Genomic DNA, 17,500 nt, shown 5'->3' on the forward strand with positions numbered 1-17,500 from the left:
TGAAAGTTTCTCTCTCTCTCTCTCTCTCTCTCTCTCTCTCTCTCTCTCTCTCTCTCTCTCTCTCTTGCACTCTCTCTCTCTCTCTCTTGCACTCTCTCTCTCTCTCTCTCTCTCTCTCTCTCTCTATTATTAGTACTCGTTTGCTCTATCACACATGGTTCCTGTCCTCTTTTTCTGCTGTGTCCGACTCTACCCTACAGTCACACAGCTTTCATATTTGTTCAGGATAAAATTTCACATCCTTAAGCATCTCCCTACCGTGAGATTATAAGTGCCCCCTGCTGGTCAGATTTGTGCAGTGTCATATCAGCAGCCTGGACCTGTGGCTCTAGGCCCGGTTCTGTATGCGTTTGCATGTGTTGTGGTAAGTGTGTGTTGTTGGGCTGTTGCAGGTGGATTCTGTGGATGTCGATGACTCTTCATCTCAGAGCGGTGCTGTCTGGCTCCTGGACCCCAAAGACCCCAAACGCCCCGTCGGTTCTAAGTACGAGACCACCATTTTCTGAACAACTTCACCTCTCCACCCCACCCACACACACTCCACCCCAACATACACTCGACTCCTCACTCCCCCCACCACACACTGCACCCCTCACTCCCCCACCACACACTCCACCCCTCACTCCCCCCACCACACACTCCCCCCACCACACACTCCCCCCTCACCCCTCACTCCCCTCACCCCTCACTCCCCCACCACACACTCCACCCCTCACTCCCCCACCACACACTCCACCCCTCACTCCCCCCACCACACACTCCCCCCACCACACACTCCCCTCACCCCTCACTCCCCTCACCCCTCACTCCCCCACTACACCACTCCACCCCTCACTCCCCCACCACACACTCCACCCCTCACTCCCCCACCACACACTCCACCCCTCACTCCCCCACCACACACTCCACCCCTCACTCCCCCCCACCACACACTCCCCTCACCCCTCACTCCCCCCACCCCTCACTCCCCCCCACCACACACTCCACCCCTCACTCCCCCACCACACACTCCACCCCTCACTCCCCCACCACACACTCCACCCCTCACTCCCCCCACCACACACTCCCCCCACCACACACTCCCCTCACCCCTCACTCCCCTCACCCCTCACTCCCCCACTACACACTCCACCCCTCACTCCCCCACCACACACTCCACCCCTCACTCCCCCACCACACACTCCACCCCTCACTCCCCCCCACCACACACTCCACCCCTCACTCCCCTCACTCCCCCCACCACACACTCGACCCCACCACACACTCGACCTCTCACTCCCCCACCACACACTCCACCCCACCACACACTCCACCCCTCACTCCCCCACCACACACTCGACCCCACCACACACTCCACCCCTCACTCCCCTCACCCCTCACTCCCCCCACCACACACTCCCCCCACCACACACTGCACCCCTCACTCCCCCACCACACACTCCACCCCTCACTCCCCCCACCACACACTCCCCTCACCCCTCACTCCCCCCACCCCTCACTCCCCCCCACCACACACTCGACCCCACCACACACTCGACCTCTCACTCCCCCCACCACACACTCCACCCCTCACTCCCCCCCACCACACACTCCACCCCTCACTCCCCCCACCACACACTCGACCCCACCACACACTCGACCTCTCACTCCCCCACCACACACTCGACCCCACCACACACTCCACCCCTCACTCCCCCACCACACACTCGACCCCCCCCCATTGCTGTATTCATCCCTCCACCTTCTTACTTCTTTCATCTTTTATCCATTCTGTGAGTCTTCGTCTCTAGCGCCCCCTGCTGTGGAGTTAATGACTGCGTCCTGGCTCCTCCCCCCTTTGCCCTGTCCTGTCTGTGTGAGCAGACCTAATCCAGAGGTCTGGATTACACTCCCAGTCCTTTAATCTAGTCTGTGTGCTCCCACTCACCTGTGACACTCTGTTCGTACTGCTGCTGTCGGTGACGTGGCTGATAAATCCCTCGACAGATATCTGTGTTTCTGCTCCTGTCTCCAAACTACTGACTCTAAATCCTGAAATGTCCTCCTCCCCAAAGCAGTCACTACTGATTTAACTACTGACTTACTGCGAGCCACCCTGAGCGTTTCCTCTCCACCCAGTTTCCTGGTGACTCTGGCCCCCCCTCCACCAGTGCGTTAAACAACACTCCCCTTTCTAATGTAATGGTGGTGCCATCTTCTCTCCCCCTCTTCTATGGTGCTCCTCTTGTCTGTAGCAGGCGTCGACCACAGTGAGGCGCTGTTGGAGAACATTTTTTCCCCCTTCTTCTTTTCATTACATCCCTCCCATCCGAAAGGAACTCGACGAACTTGAACTTGAGCGGTGGAGGAGTGAGACGAGCGTGGACGAAAGCAGCACCGTGAGGACTCCTGCGTCTCTCCTGTGGTTTGTCAGTGTGGACTGCTGCGTGTGGAGAGTCCCCGTGGGTGGAGTCCCCGTGGGTGGAGCGGTGGGCGTAGTCCGGGCGGGGGGCGCTGGTACCTGGGCCTGGATCTGCTGTTACTGCCCTCAGAGATGTTACCTTCTGCCACATCCCGCTTGAGCACTGTGATGAAAACGCAGAAGACCACGATGGGCCTTAGCCTGCTGGATTCAGAGCTGTCTGAACTGAACGCCTGTATAAAACTCTAAGAGCTGCCCGAGCAGAATGCCTGCTCAGAATACTTTACTGTGTCAGAGGGGGAAATGAGGCTACTTGGTAGAAGTAGCTCTGATTACATGATGTGCAACCAATCTGGACTCGCAGACAGACTTTGACTGCAGGCGTGTTTTAGACACGTCACTTAAATGTGTCATTTTTAACTTGTTTGGTTTGGGTTAGAAGTGATGTACCTCCTGTGGCTTGTAAGCTTTAGCAATCTGTGAACTCCCCTGCAACTTGTAGCAGTAACTCCACACGAGACCACACACACCACACACACCACACACCACACACCACACACCACACACCACACACACACACACACACACACACACACACACACACACACACACACACACACACACACACACATCCACCCTCCCAGCAAAACAGAGCAGCACTGATGTGTGTGGACAGTCGACTGCCTAATAGCCGTGGCTTACAGAAAGGTGTCCCCTCCATACGGGAGGGTCTCTGTCACAGAGTGTCTTGAGCTAACAGGCTGAAGGTCATTAAAACCATGGTCACGCCCAGAAACGACACTCGGCTTCACTGTAACACACTAGAATCCATCACACAGAAAACCATGTGATAAACGAACCTGTTGGAATTATCACGTGATGTAGGAGGTTGAACCTGCCTTAAAAAGAGCTTCATCCGGATGAGCTCTGGGTCGCATCCGCTCTGGGTCGCATCCGCTCTGGGTCGCAGCCGCTCTGGGTCGCATCCGCTCTGGGTCGCAGCCGCTCTGGGTCGCAGCCGCTGTCACGACTCCCTGTTAGGATTCTTCAGTGTTCCATCTCCATCCACGTCTTCCTGGTCTTCATCTGCTCACCTGGACCCCAGCTGGTTATGTAGACCTGTTTCTAACCTGTGTGTGTGTGTGTGTGTGTGTGTGTGTGTGTGTGTCTGAGTGTGTGTGTCTGAGTGTGTGTGTCTGAGTGTGTGTATATGTGAGTGTGTGTTCCAATAGCTGACATCTGTGTTCAGAGGCCAAACAACTTCGAACCTCAAGCCTAGCTATGACTTGGGGTGTGTGTATGTGGTTAGTGTCTCTGTGCCTTGATGTGTCCTGGGGGTGGATATGCAGTACACCGCCCCCCCACACTGCTTTGAAGGTAGAGGTGGAACCAGCACATCATCATCTGGTTCTTCACTCATTGTGAACACACACAGACACACACACACACACACACACACACACACACACACGCATAGCAAACTTGGTCTGTGTAACTTAAAAATGAGCACACTGCAAACCCGCTGCAGGCCACAGTCACCCTGTCCTGTCCTGACACCCTTCAGGCCACAGGAGGAACAGATTAGCTGATCTAGAAGAGCCTCGAACAGATTAGCTGATCTAGAACAGCCTCGAACAGATTAGCTGATCTGGAGCAACCTCGAACAGATTAGCTGATCTAGAACAACCTCGAACAGATTAGCTGATCTGGAACAACCTCGAACAGATGAGCTGATCTAGAACAACCTCGAACAGATTAGCTGATCTAGAACAACCTCGAACAGATTAGCTGATCTGGAACAACCTCGAACAGATTAGCTGATCTGGAACAGCCTCGAACAGATTAGCTGATCTAGAACAGCCTCGAACAGATTAGCTGATCTAGAACAGCCTCGAACAGAGTCTGGACAGCACATCAGGAGGACAGTTTCCTCGATGACACTACCACTATTCCTCCCGCACACATCTCCTTCCTCACACACCTGTAACCTCACATACCTTCTCTCTCACACACCTATAACCTCACACATCTCCTCACACACCTCTAACCTCACACATCTCCTCACACACCTATAACCTTACACATCTCCTCACACACCTCTAACCTCACACATCTCCTCCCTCACACACCTCTAACCTCACACATCTCCTCCCTCACACACCTCTAACCTCACACATCTCCCTCACACACCTCTAACCTCACACATCTCCCTCACACACCTATAACCTCACACATCTCCTCCCTCACACACCTCTAACCTCACACATCTCCCTCACACACCTCTAACCTCACACATCTCCTCCCTCACACACCTCTAACCTCACACATCTCCCTCACACACCTCTAACCTCAGTTCAGCTCTCGGCGTCATTTGCTTCTCTACTGCATGTCCAGCCAATACATGTTCAGTGTGTTTTGGTTTTAAAAAATGAATCGACAAAGAACAGAGAAAGTGTTTGTGGTAGTCAAACGTTTACAGGACGTTGGTACGAGCCTCTTCAGGACAGCACTGAGGAAGCACATGACAGACTGGAGGTTTTCCCAGAGTGACCTCGGTCTCTGTGGTACACTCTTCCACCCCCGCTCACACAGTGAATGGTACGTTCCGGGTGGAGCCGCTCCCCTTAGTAACTCTACTCCATGTATACTGTGATTTCTGCTGTGCCACTGAGTGCAAAACAGAAGACACTAAGAGCCGTAGGGCCTCGTGTGAAGGCTTCTGACGCAATCAGCAACCACGTTTCACAGACGTTTGTGAATAAATTATTAATAAAACCTCATTATTTACATATTCATGACTAAAGAAGAGACGCGCAAGCATGTGTGTGTGTGTGTGTGTGTGTAATCATTTTAAACACAGACACCATGTGTTGAACGACCTGGTACTCTTTAAGCGTTTATTGATAGTGTACAGGACGCGGAGGTGAGTATAGGTGCAGGTGGTGGAGACCCAGTGGTGAATTCCACGTGGTTATGTTGATCCTGTACTAAACACAGACCGATGCTAAAGCTAACACCTGCTCATGACGGCAGTGTTTGCACGTGTTACATTTGTAAGAACCATTTTGATTATGTTAATGACGTTAAAACTATGAATAATAATAGATCATACAGTGATCTTGGGCAGTGTGTTTTGATACTTGAATCATCCACCTTTTATAGACATCTCTATATATGTATATGTATGTATGTAAATGGATGTAATTTGTTTAGTTTGTGTGGAGAGAAAGGAAAGCTAGTTTTGTTTTAGTTTTTGTTTGTTTTAAAGCTCATAATGTTAGGTTGTGTGGGAGTGAGAGGGGGGTCTCTCAAACTCATCACAACGAGCCACTGTAAATAATCATGGGCTTCCAGGCTTTTTTTTAAATGGATTATTATTTTTCATAATTGTACATCTAATAAATGAAGAGATGGTAAGAACAATGTTTCGTTCATTCACTCTACCGCCTGCCGCATCGTTAACTCTTCTTTTGCTCATTTTCTAATGTGGTATAAATTGTACAAGGAAAAAAAAAAAGATTCAGGTTTTTATATTGTTTTACAAGCACCGTGATGGTGGATGTTCTGTGAGTGCGTTTATAGCCTCCGTGCCTCACTGGTGTGGAGCAGAGACCTGGTGCACATGAGTGATGGTGGTGATCTTCACAATGTTTGTGCTTCTCCTGATTCTGGACTCTTGGACCACACCCAGCACCGAGATGCACAAACGTCATTTTGCATTCTTCAGTCTGGTAAGATTTATTCAAAAGTGATGGAGACCATTTTACTACACGTCATCCAGTATTCTGATAAAAGCATGAATTTATGAGAAAAGCTGATTTTTTTTCAAAAACATTACAATACTGGTTAATACACAAATTCACACCGAATATCAGTTTTCTAGTCTAAAACCAGGGATTTACTTCAAGACATAACACCACTGCAGATATTTACTTCAGACAACAGCATGCAAACATTTAACATGAAAGAATATTTCCACATGATGTTTGTGCATTTGAAGAACATTCAGAAATTTCATGGTTCATAATTGTTTTTAAGCTGGTTTTTTATCATATCAGTTAATACAGTTTCAGGAATTATTCATTTGTTATTGCAGTGTTCGTGTTCTGGTCCTACTCTGGCCTGTGTGTTCGTGTTCTGGTCCTACTCTGGCCTGTGTGTTCGTGTTCTGGTCCTACTCTGGCCTGTGTGTTTGTGTTCTGGTCCTACTCTGGCCTGTGTGTTCCTCGCTGTGCTTTTCCAAGATCCACATTCCAATATTACCCTCATGCCCATGTGCCTAGTGGCAGAGACTATGGTGTGGTCCCTCAAGTTTCTGATATAAAACATTCTTAAGTCTTTTGTGAAGCTGATTTTTGTGAACACTGTAAACCTCTTGCAGCTTTCCTTGACTTGGATTGAAACTGGTTCAATATGCTCAAGTGGCAGAGTTGCTTTTAACTGGCTGGTAAGTTTGTGAACTGCACATCTAGTTTACAGACACTTCTGTGCTTTTCTTAACCAAATCCTGCTTGTAGATGGTGACGAACATTGTTTAAAAAAAACTACAGACAAATACTTGAGTGCTTGTGTTTATGCTCTCAACATCGTCTTACAAGTTGAAATTAGTGTCATGATTATGATGTATGACACCACAGTGTATTCACCTTCTCTAGTTTCTGTTGTGCTTTCTGTCGTTTGCTAGTTTTAAAATGACTCTTGGCTTCCTCAGTCAAGACTACAGACAGTAGAAAACAGCAGCAAGTTGTTAAAAGTTCAAAGCACCTTGGAGATGTATCTGCTTCCTCAGCCTTCCTCAGTCTTCCTCTTCCTCACCTCAGCAGCAACAGTCTGTGTTGCAGGTGTAAGTGATGCAGGCCCCCGGGGGTCACGTAGCCCGTGTCATGCTCCCTTTGGGTGGGTCACACCGTGGTGACGGACAGAAGGGGGTTGTACACTTTCTTCCCATCTGCGGACCGCGTCCCGTGGGCCAGCAGCTCCTGGATGGTGATCCAGTTGTCCAGGATGCGCCGGCTACGTTTCTTCATGCTCTTCCTCTGACTGAGCTCCAGGATGGAGGCGTCCTGGTCCCGCTCGCGTTCCCGCAGGACGTCCAGGCGGCTCTGCTGCATGATCTCGCGCCGGCGCCGGTGCTCGCGGGCCCGGAGCAGCTGCCGCTTGCGCTCCTCCTTGCTCCAGTAGCGGCCCATCTTCATCTCGCTGACGGCGTCGTCGTCCGTCGTCACCCCACTTCGCTCCTCGCTGATCTTCATGGCCCGAGCCTTCAGCAGCCGGTCCCGCACGGGACGCTTGGTCACGTAGCGTGAGCCGTCGCTGCGGATCTTCACCTTCCACTCCATGTGGGGGAAGACGGGGGGAGGTGCGGGGGGTGGGGTCTGGGGCGAGCGCGGGGGCGGGGCCTACGGGGGGCGCCAGAGAGTCTCCGCGGGCGCAAAGCGAGCCTCCCGGCCCGGCAGCCGCGTGGTCCATTGCGTCCTGAACGTCTGGGCCGTCTGCTAGAGTCTCGTCCCGCAGTTGTAGGCAGCTTTGGTAGCAGGGCGGGGCCCTGGAGCCACAGCGACGGCGACCCAGGTACGGGCTGCTGTCCGCACTCCTACCTCCTTCAGCCGATCCACCAGAGGGCGCTCTGTTTTGCCGCGGGCTCCTTCGCGCGCCGTCAGAACCCCTCCGGTTGCCGGCACCCCTGTTGCGGGACAGTGAGCGGATTCTGGTCACGGGGCTCGGGTTCTTGCCATCGTCCGACTCTTCGCGATGGCGCCCCCCACCGGGGGAGGCGGGAGCGTCGAGGTCTTCGGCCCTGCTGGTTTCGCTCCAGCGTTGGGCACAGAGAGGTCGCAGGGTCGCCGATGCACTGGAGTCCCCCGCCGCAGAGGGTGATGGGTAACGCTCGCTAGCTAGCGGAGTGCTCCGGCAGCTCTCGCCTCCAGTGTTGTAGGCGCTGGTGCTCTCCTTATCGGAGCGCTCCCTCTCCGGCGTCTCGTTGATGTCCGACAGCTCGTGGTGGAGCGCTGAGGCCGTGGCTCCGCCCCCTGCTTGGTCGTCTTTCTCGGGTGGGCGGACCTTCAGACAGCGCTCACGAAGCTGCTGCATCTTCTGAGCCCTGAGGACGTTGCGCCACTTGAACTCCAGATGGCGAAGCTCCTCCTCCAGCAGGACCAGCTCGTGCCTCAGTAGACTCTCATTGCAGTTCATATCCAGAGACGCGTCTTCTACAATGTCCACGCCCAGCCCCGCCCCCTGCCTCGCCCCGCCCACCAGGAGCAGGGGGTTTCCGTTCCTCTCGTAGAGACACCGGATCTCCAGTAGTTCCTGATACCGCTCCAACTCTTCCTCGGTGAGCCCAGCGATCAGCAGGGAGGCTGTGTCGGAGGTTAGCCCCGCCCCCTCAGGCCCCAGCAGCGAATCGGTGCTGCAGGAGTGCTCTGGGCGGGGCAGCGGTGTGGGCGGGGCCCCCTGGAACCTGCGCGTGCTGCCCGGGGTGTTGGTGCTGGTGGTGGTGCAGGTACTGATGGTGTCGTCGGCCAGCAGGTCGTGTTCGGACGACTCCTCGTTGCGCGTGCTCTCGTCCGTGCGGCCCACCCCGCTGTCCGCGTCCTGGCCGGCGCCGGGCGGCACCGCGCGCTGCGGGTCGGGTCGGCCACAGCAGAGCGGGACCGTCCGCCCAACGCAGCCCGGGCCGACCGGCTGGTGCTCCAGCGCCGAGCCCGCACACCGCTCCGGGTCCAGCTCATCCGCCTCATTCTGGGAGGAGCAGAAGACGGAGACAAAATGACCCAAAGAGGTGGAGAAAAATGAGATCAGTGAAAATATGGATGTGAATTATGCAGAATCGTTATAGAACATTTTCAGACTTTTATATATTCTGAGTGGAAACGTGAGAACAAAGTGAAACTGGTTTCTGTGTTTTATGAAGAGTGTAAATGCAGATTCACGGTACCAAAAGTCCCTTTGTGACCAGCAGAGGGCAGTGTTGCCTTTGTGACCAGCAGAGGGCAGTGTTGCCTTTGTGACCAGCAGAGGGCAGTGTTGGACTAATGTCCCTGCAGTAAGCGTGGTGTAACTGTGGGACGTCTCCTACCATCTGCTCTAGGGGACACACGAACAGCAAGAAATGCTCTACTGACCCACCTGCACAGGGAATACACCGGCCCCTGAACACACACACACACACACACACACACACCATCTGCAGTTCCTATTATACACACACAAACACACACACCGACCTGGGAATACACCGGCCCCTGAACACACACACACACACACACACACACCCACCATCTGCAGTTCCTATTATACACACATATACACACACACACACACCGACCTGGGAATACACTGGCCCCTGAACACACACAAACACACACACACCATCTGGAGCTTCCATTACACAGACACACACTGACCTGCACACTGCTGACCCCAAAACCTAGATATCCTATCCAATCAAAACTCAGCATCTCAGTAAGCAGGTCACATCTGAACATGCAGCACTAATCATGTACACACACAGGTGATCCGTTACTCCACCTCAGCTCTTCAGAAATGATTCCTCTTGGTACAGTCCAAATGATGCCAGAGACCACAGTGAGAACTCTGTAGTACAAACGTGTTAAACATCTTAACATCGTAAACTGATAGTGACCAACTCCAGTCCTGCCACTCCAGAGTTTCCTTCCAACCCTAACCAAAAGTGAAAACTGTTTGAGCAAAAAACAAAAGTTCTCCTTCGATCTCCAGACTTGCTGCAGGTCCCTTTGGTCCCTGAGTGCTTGAGTCCCGTGAGAACTCACGGTGGGGTTCCTGCTTCCTGTCAGGGTATGACAGTGAGCTGCGCAAGCTGTTAGCCAGTGTTTGTGTGTTAATCTCACACAGTGAGATGGGCTGGCTCGCTCTCTCTGTGGAGCTGAAGGTGACATAGAGGAAGAGTCTGGACCATAGGATAAGCAGATGCTGAGAACACTGATGTTGGGAGTGATCTCAGTACACTGATGTTGGGAGTGATCTCAGTACACTGATGTTGGGAGTGATCTCAGTACACTGATGTTGGGTGTGATCTCAGTACACTGATGTTGGGAGTGATCTCAGTACACTGATGTTGAGAGTGATCTCAGTACACTGATGTTGGGAGTGATCTCAGTACACTGATGTTGGGAGTGATCTCAGTACACTGATGTTGGGAGTGATCTCAGTACACTGATGTTGGGTGTGATCTTAGTACACTGATGTTGGGAGTGATCTCAGTACACTGATGTTGGGAGTGATCTCAGTACACTGATGTTGGGAGTGATCTCAGTACACTGATGTTGGGAGTGATCTCAGTACACTGATGTTGGGAGTGATCTCAGTACACTGATGTTGGGAGTGATCTCAGTACACTGATGTTGGGAGTGATCTCAGTACACTGATGTTGGGAGTGATCTCAGTACACTGATGTTGGGTGTGATCTCAGTACACTGATGTTGGGTGTGATCTCAGTACACTGATGTTGGGTGTGATCTCAGTACACTGATGTTGGGAGTGATCTCAGTACACTGATGTTGGGAGTGATCTCAGTACACTGATGTTGGGAGTGATCTCAGTACACTGATGTTGGGAGTGATCTCAGTACACTGATGTTGGGAGTGATCTCAGTACACTGATGTTGGGAGTGATCTCAGTACACTGATGTTGGGTGTGATCTCAGTACACTGATGTTGGGTGTGATCTCAGTACACTGATGTTGGGTGTGATCTCAGTACACTGATGTTGGGTGTGATCTCAGTACACTGATGTTGGGTGTGATCTCAGTACACTGATGTTGGGTGTGATCTCAGTACACTGATGTTGGGAGTGATCTCAGTACACTGATGTTGGGAGTGATCTCAGTACACTGATGTTGGGAGTGATCTCGATACACTCCAGCTGCTTCTCGTTTCTGGCTGATCTGAGGTCAGGCCACTCTCACTCGCTCTTTTTGTCTCTGGCCGTCTCTTTTCGTCTCTCTCTCTCTCTCTCTCTCTCTCTCTCTCTCTCTCTCCATCTTTCTATATGTCATAATTTCATTAGCTATTTGTCACACTGTGATATTTCCCGTCTCACTCTCTTGCCTTGAAAGTAAAATAACCTCTTAATCTCTCTCCCTCTCTCTCCCTCTCTACCTCCTTTGTCATGTATTCTTCATTCTGTTCTCTTGTTCCATTTGACTGCACACAAATGGGTTATGTGTGCGCACGCGTGTGTGTGTAGTGGGTACAGGGAGAGCAGAAGGATGATGTGATAATGTGTCTCAGTGGCACACGTGTGTGTTCTGCAGGCTCTCTGGAGGATGTGTGTATTATGGGATGTCCTGAGTGTTTTGCTCTCCAGAGTGTGACCTTGAATGGAACAAAGGAATAGCATGCTAGCTCACACACACACACACACACACACACACATACACACACTTCTTTATCCTGTCCTGTTTTTTATGTTCATTTTTCTTTCTCTGGGTCCTAGGTCTCAATGTGTATATTAAGTAGTGGTTGCAACAGGGACACTGCTGTGTGCGTGCGTATGTGTGTGTGTGCGTGTGTGTGCACACACAGCATCAGTACGTGTCTGCCCAGCCCCTGCGTTCAGGAGGGCAGTTCAGCCTGTTACTGCGACACGCATTCGGTGCCTCAATCCAGGAGGAATCAGACCACACCTCAGAACCAACAGCCAATCAAAAACGCGCCTGACACACCTGATGCACCAGGGGCTCTTGAGAAGCTGGGAATTCCCCAGAAGCTCAAAATACAGAGAGAGAGAGAGAGAGCGAGAGTGAGGGGGGGGGGGGGTGCTGGTTTATGTGTTGAGCAGGGTTCAAACTGCATGTCACCTCCATCTCAGGCCGTGCCAGCAGCAGAGATATGTTGGTGCTCTCCTCTCTGGTCAGGACGGCCACGGCCTCCTCACGGTCCTGAATGTCCACACCGTTGATCTGCACACGTTTTCAAACCCTCATTAACACCATACGCCCTCTCTGTGTGGTTTTTGGTTATGTCTGTTTCTGATTGGTCTATGAGCAGGTTCTTTCTGATTCGAATGTAATATACTCTGTTAGCAGTTTTTGATTTTTCTGCAAAGTACTCTGTGAACGTGTCTTTCCTGCTACTCTAATAGAGGCAGTTGTAGACCAGGCCGATACTGTACCTGAAGAATTCTGTCTCCTTCCCTGATACGGCCGTCTTTAGCAGCGATGCTGTTGGGGTTGACCTAGTGAGGAAAAGGAAGATCTCTGTAATGTCTTAGGGGTGTAAGAGTCACATCCAGCAACATCAATGCTTTCCCAACCCAGTGTCACAAGCTATGCTTTACCTGTTCCATCTTGACTCCCCACAACCCTGAGACCAACCCTTACCTGCCCCAGGTGTTGTGGAAGATGGTTGGGCTTCTCCGTTTCTGTAGAGCACGAGCCTTGGAGTCCAGCACAGGTTGGCTGATACACTCCTTAAACCCTCATTCAGCACATCTGTTCATTAGCACGTTTAATAGAGGTCAGAGCAGGAGCGTCACGCAGGACTGTGAACAACGTCTGCCCCCAGCACCTGTCCAGGCCCAGCCCCACGCGGGACATTTCCTCGTTGACTACAAGCACAAGGCTGTTCCCGGGCTGTTCCCTGGCTGTTCCCGAGCTGTTCCTCACCTCACCCACGTAGATCCCCAGGTCCTCCTCGTCGTCCGTGCGGTAGCACACAGTCAGGCCAAGTTTCTCCTGCTGCTGAGTCTTAAACAGCTCCACTTCCTGCATACCGTAAAGCACAAACAGCAGCTGTAGTGAGTTCACAGCAGACCTTCCTGGGCCCCCAGGGGCCAGCACATGGGTCCAGAGTAATATAAAGAGCAAATGTTTGGAAATATTTGATCAGCAGTATCAAGCTCCATCACATGACTAGAGCAGTAAAGCCACAAGGCTGACAAATTGTTCTTAATAAGGGTGGAAGAAAAAAAAGACCCTAAGGATTTCTCTGGGACTGTAAACTTTCTGTTTCAGCCATTCAGAGATGCCTGACTGTGATCTTTTTGAGTTAAAAATATACCAAATGTGCAGAGAACATCAATTTACTACTACTATTGAAATTGTACTAGTCTAAATGCTGTTCAACTACTGTTCTAGAAATCTGGTCCAGGAATCTCAATGGCTGCAGCAAGCTTTTGTTTGCAGTTCTAGAGTGGGCGTGGCTGAGTGGGCGGAGAGGGGGTGTGACTGGAGGTATCCACGCCCACAGATTAACAGGCTCTCCTAGCCTCCAGTGGTCATGTTCTTAAATTTTCTTTCGTATCATGGCGCTAGTTACACCAAGCTCAGTGTTTAGATCCCAGGAGCAGACGTACTGTCGTACTGATAAACACATGTGGGCTCTGGATAAGAGTGTCTAGTAGATACTGTAAGTGGCGATAGCTCACACCTCATACTCCAGGTCATCTTGTCTGTCCACGTCATGATGACTGATGTCGAAGTAGTCGGTTGGTTCATAGTACACGTGTTCTAGTGGAGACCTACAGGAAGAAAATGGACGTGTCGACCTATGAACACCAAGACATGGGAAAGAGCTATGGAAGCACAGGCCTCTAAACACACACACACACACACACACTTACCGCTGGCTCAGCAAATATGGCTCTGGTATGGGAGGCAGAGGTGGAGGAGGGGAGGCCAGGTGGAGATTCCTTCCCACCGTAACCAGGTGCTGGAAGCTAATATCTGTCTGCGTGCCACTGTCCACGCAATCAGCCAATAGGGATATGCCACTGCCCCCAGTCACGCCTCCTTTCCTCCTGTGGCTCCGCCTCAACTCCCGCCCATAGTGAAGGGCCTGAAGAGTTTGCTCACGGGAGAGTTTAGAAAGGTCCTTACTGCTTACCTGCACATAGAAAGAGATGATGAGAACATGTAAACTTCACAGGGCAAAAGGAACGTGACGCCATCGTCGGAGTGATGAAGTGGTTTGGAGAGGAATCATGATGTTTGGGGGGGTGGAAGGATCTAGAACATTGATTTAATGGTCTACACCGCCACAGGACAAAGACTTGTGAAACACACCTCTAAAGAAGGTTACTCTGAATTCAGAACAGCACTTTCCACAATGGCCACTCCCTGGAAAAAGGTTGTCCTGAATAATTTCTTGCTCAAACACACCTTTACAGCTACAGTGACCATTATAACCACCTTTGTGTTTGAAGTGCACCATGTAAAATCTCCCATGAAACAACATGTTTAGGGACACAGCTTGGGTCTGTTTATCTTGTATACTTAAAAACATAAAAGCATGTGGCACAAAAACGAAAGTGGTATGAAAAAAGAAAAAAACCAAAATGCATTTAATGCCCTTGGACACGACGCCAGAACACGATGCCTGCCGTGACGCTCATGGTTGTTTATAGGACAGTCCACCTTCCGTGGTGCGTCAGGCCACCTGATTTCTCCTTCCTAGGGTCATGAGAGAGACACTACCCCTGACCCCTCCATATGCTATATTAACAGTGGGTCCTGCGAGGGGTGTGTGTGTGTAGAGAGTTGGGGGGGGGGGGGAGACGTGGATCTGTTGGAGACAGACACAAGCACTTGCAAGTGTGTGGAGAGACGGGTTGTTAATTAGGTATTCGTGGGCGCTAATTTTTGCTGGCAGTTGCTATGAAACAGCAGGAGTGTCTCGGGTCACTGTGGGTGGCTTCATTGAATACCTGCTGGAACTCTGTAGCTACTCGCAGCATGGAAACCTCGGCTGCCTTTAAACCACCTGCACCCCCCCCCCCCACCCCCACCCCACACACACCCCCACCCCCGCTGCTTAAGCTGCGACTTTACTGGATTAACATACTGTAACTTATTTTAATATGCTTCTTCTTTTCTGTCAATTACACATGCGTTTATTCTCAGGGCTGATGTGTTTCAGTTGACCGAACCAGCCGGATTACCTGAGGCAGGTCGTTTCTACCCAGCGGCACACACACACTAGGCAGAAATACAAGACACACTATGGCATGGAGGAAATGGATATAGACATTTAATACAACAATATTTGCTTATTATTTGCAATATTTGCTTTAGCATTTTTTTTGTATTTATTTGCCATATATAACATGTAGGCCGAATACCAGCAAGGGCCAGAGTACAGATGCAGCACAGAGCCACTGCACAGGAGATGAGGGACCCTGATGCTTTCAGACTATGAGAGCTGAAACTGGACCATGGTACATGGGAAGTAACCGGTAGCAGGTGTACTCTCTCCTGCTCAGGAGTGGCTGACCGGGTGAGGTGCCAGGTGGGTGTAGGGATATTCGCACCTCCCTCACTGGCGAATACATAGTTGGAGTTTGTCCCAGTAGATGAGACGGTCGCCTGAGTGTGACTTTGTGTTGCAGAGAGGGACGTTGTGGCTGTTGTGTGTGTGCATTTGGATGCTGTATGAGTGTGTTCAGTCTTCTCACAGCGAGTGAATGGAGTTCTTCCACCGTTTGATTGGAAGGTTTCAACGCTCATGTTACCAACAACAGGGAAACGGACAGGCATGATGGGTAGAAACAGACTCTGCCCATTCTGAACCCAAGTGGTGAAATGTTTTGTTCAGGCCAGTGCATTAATTTGTCTATAATGAACAGTATGGGTAAACAAGGGTACCCTTAAGGGTTTTTGGTACCAGAGCACCCTGGGCCAAAGATCAGTGATTGTCTTTGTGGTTGTGTCATGTGACCTGAGGCCGTGTGTTTGGGGCACTCAGGTGAACAGAGGTGCTGAGCTGTGAACTGATCACCATCTGCTGGGGAGTTGGATCAGATGGCAAGGAAAATGGCCGGGCGGACATGGCACGACCAAATCTGTAGTGAGATCTGCTGGGAAAGGCTGGCAGAAGACTCCGGAATGATCTCAGGTTTTTCGCGTGTTGCAGGGGAGGTAGGGGACTTGTAGTCCGAATGGACCCTGTTCAACACTTCCACTGTGGGAGTGGCCGTGGATGACTGTGTCCAAAGGCTTGATGGTGCTCGCCATGGCGATAGCCCAAGAACCCGGTGGTATCCCCCGGGTCGTGAGGGACGCCATCAAGCAGAAGAAGATTTTCCGGCCCTGGCCTGCTTATGGAGCTCTTCAGGTGAGGGGTACCAGCTGGCAAGAAAGGTCATAGCTTTGGCAGTGGCAGAAGCAAACTCTGGACGGGGCATGGGGGGCAGTTTGGAGAGCTCTGGTACTTTTGGGCAGCCTCAAAGGTTCTGGAAGACACTGTGGTGGCTCAGAAGGGCAAACATTGACACCATCAAGGAAGTACTTAACATGGTGATGAAGCTTTGAACTCAACAAGGAATATTATTGTGTTTTGGAAGGAATTTTATCAAACTTTATCAACCATCGTAACCCAAGACACATGGCTCCTTTGCAGGAGGTAGATTGTGTGTGTGTGTGTGTGTGTGTGTGTGTGTGTGTGTGTGTGTGTGTGTGTGTGTGTGTGTTGAGCTGAAAAGTCCCACAGTGTCACAGCACCAGGGGTGGATGGCAGTCACCCATAATTGCTGAAAGCCCCATATGTTGGCTGACGTGCTCCATCAATATCTCATGGACCTCGAGACCAATGGCTGTCGGCGGGGTAATGGTCCCCACTTTTAAGAAATGTGGGAAGAAAGTGTGTGCAAATTATGTCAAGCTTGTTCGGTGTGGGCAACATGTGGAGCAGCACCTCTATGTCTGAGCCCGTGGTACTCCTGGAAAAGTATGACCTGCTCCGGGCACAGGACAAGAACCTTCCCGAAGTGGAGGCGTTTAAGCATTTCATGGTTCTCGTTCATGAGTGATGAGTAAAAATGAACAAAAACATGGATACAAGCAGCTGAAACAAGCTTGGCCAGGAAGCAGCGCGCGACCTGTGTTGAGAGGAGCCATGGAAGGTGGTTTGTGCATCTGGAAAGGATGCACCCTGGTCCCCTTTCACTGGAGGCACAGCCACATGGGAGGAGACCTCTTGGGTAAGACCCGGGACCTGCAGGAGGGATTACGTGTTCTGGCTGGCCTGGGAGCTCCTGGGGGACCCGCAGGAGGGGATGGAGGATGGAGGATGTGGCCGAGGATGGACACCAGCGGCTTCCCTAGGTTGTGTTTTTTTATTA

General features: G+C 51.3%; 2 protein-coding genes across 9 annotated transcripts in view; one reads left to right on the forward strand and one right to left on the reverse strand.

Annotated features, from left to right (window-relative positions):
- The window catches only part of anks1aa (ankyrin repeat and sterile alpha motif domain containing 1Aa), a 74,561-nt gene extending 68,737 nt beyond the window's left edge, over window positions 1-5,824 (forward strand). For 6 of the 8 annotated variants that reach the window (XM_077018869.1, XM_077018868.1, XM_077018867.1 and 3 more), the window contains 2 exons: window positions 393-484; window positions 2,316-5,824. In XM_077018869.1, coding sequence (XP_076874984.1) covers window positions 393-484; window positions 2,316-2,382 — 159 coding nt within the window. In that variant the 3' untranslated portion in view covers window positions 2,383-5,824. Of the gene's footprint in view, window positions 1-392; window positions 485-2,234 lie in introns of all 8 variants that reach the window. The other 2 variants (XM_077018870.1, XM_077018871.1) reach the window with 2 other exon arrangements.
- Window positions 5,825-6,128: 304 nt separating this feature from the next.
- LOC143525222 (PDZ domain-containing protein 4) overlaps window positions 6,129-17,500 on the reverse strand; it is a 23,092-nt gene continuing 11,720 nt past the window's right edge. The window contains 7 exon segments of the mRNA XM_077018880.1: window positions 6,129-7,801; window positions 7,803-9,142; window positions 12,243-12,344; window positions 12,557-12,619; window positions 13,050-13,148; window positions 13,813-13,903; window positions 14,006-14,268. Of these exon segments, the coding sequence (XP_076874995.1) occupies window positions 7,303-7,801; window positions 7,803-9,142; window positions 12,243-12,344; window positions 12,557-12,619; window positions 13,050-13,148; window positions 13,813-13,903; window positions 14,006-14,268 (2,457 nt within the window). The 3' untranslated portion in view covers window positions 6,129-7,302.

This window comes from Brachyhypopomus gauderio, chromosome 10 (genome assembly GCF_052324685.1).
Source record: "Brachyhypopomus gauderio isolate BG-103 chromosome 10, BGAUD_0.2, whole genome shotgun sequence".
Lineage (NCBI taxonomy): Eukaryota > Metazoa > Chordata > Actinopteri > Gymnotiformes > Hypopomidae > Brachyhypopomus > Brachyhypopomus gauderio.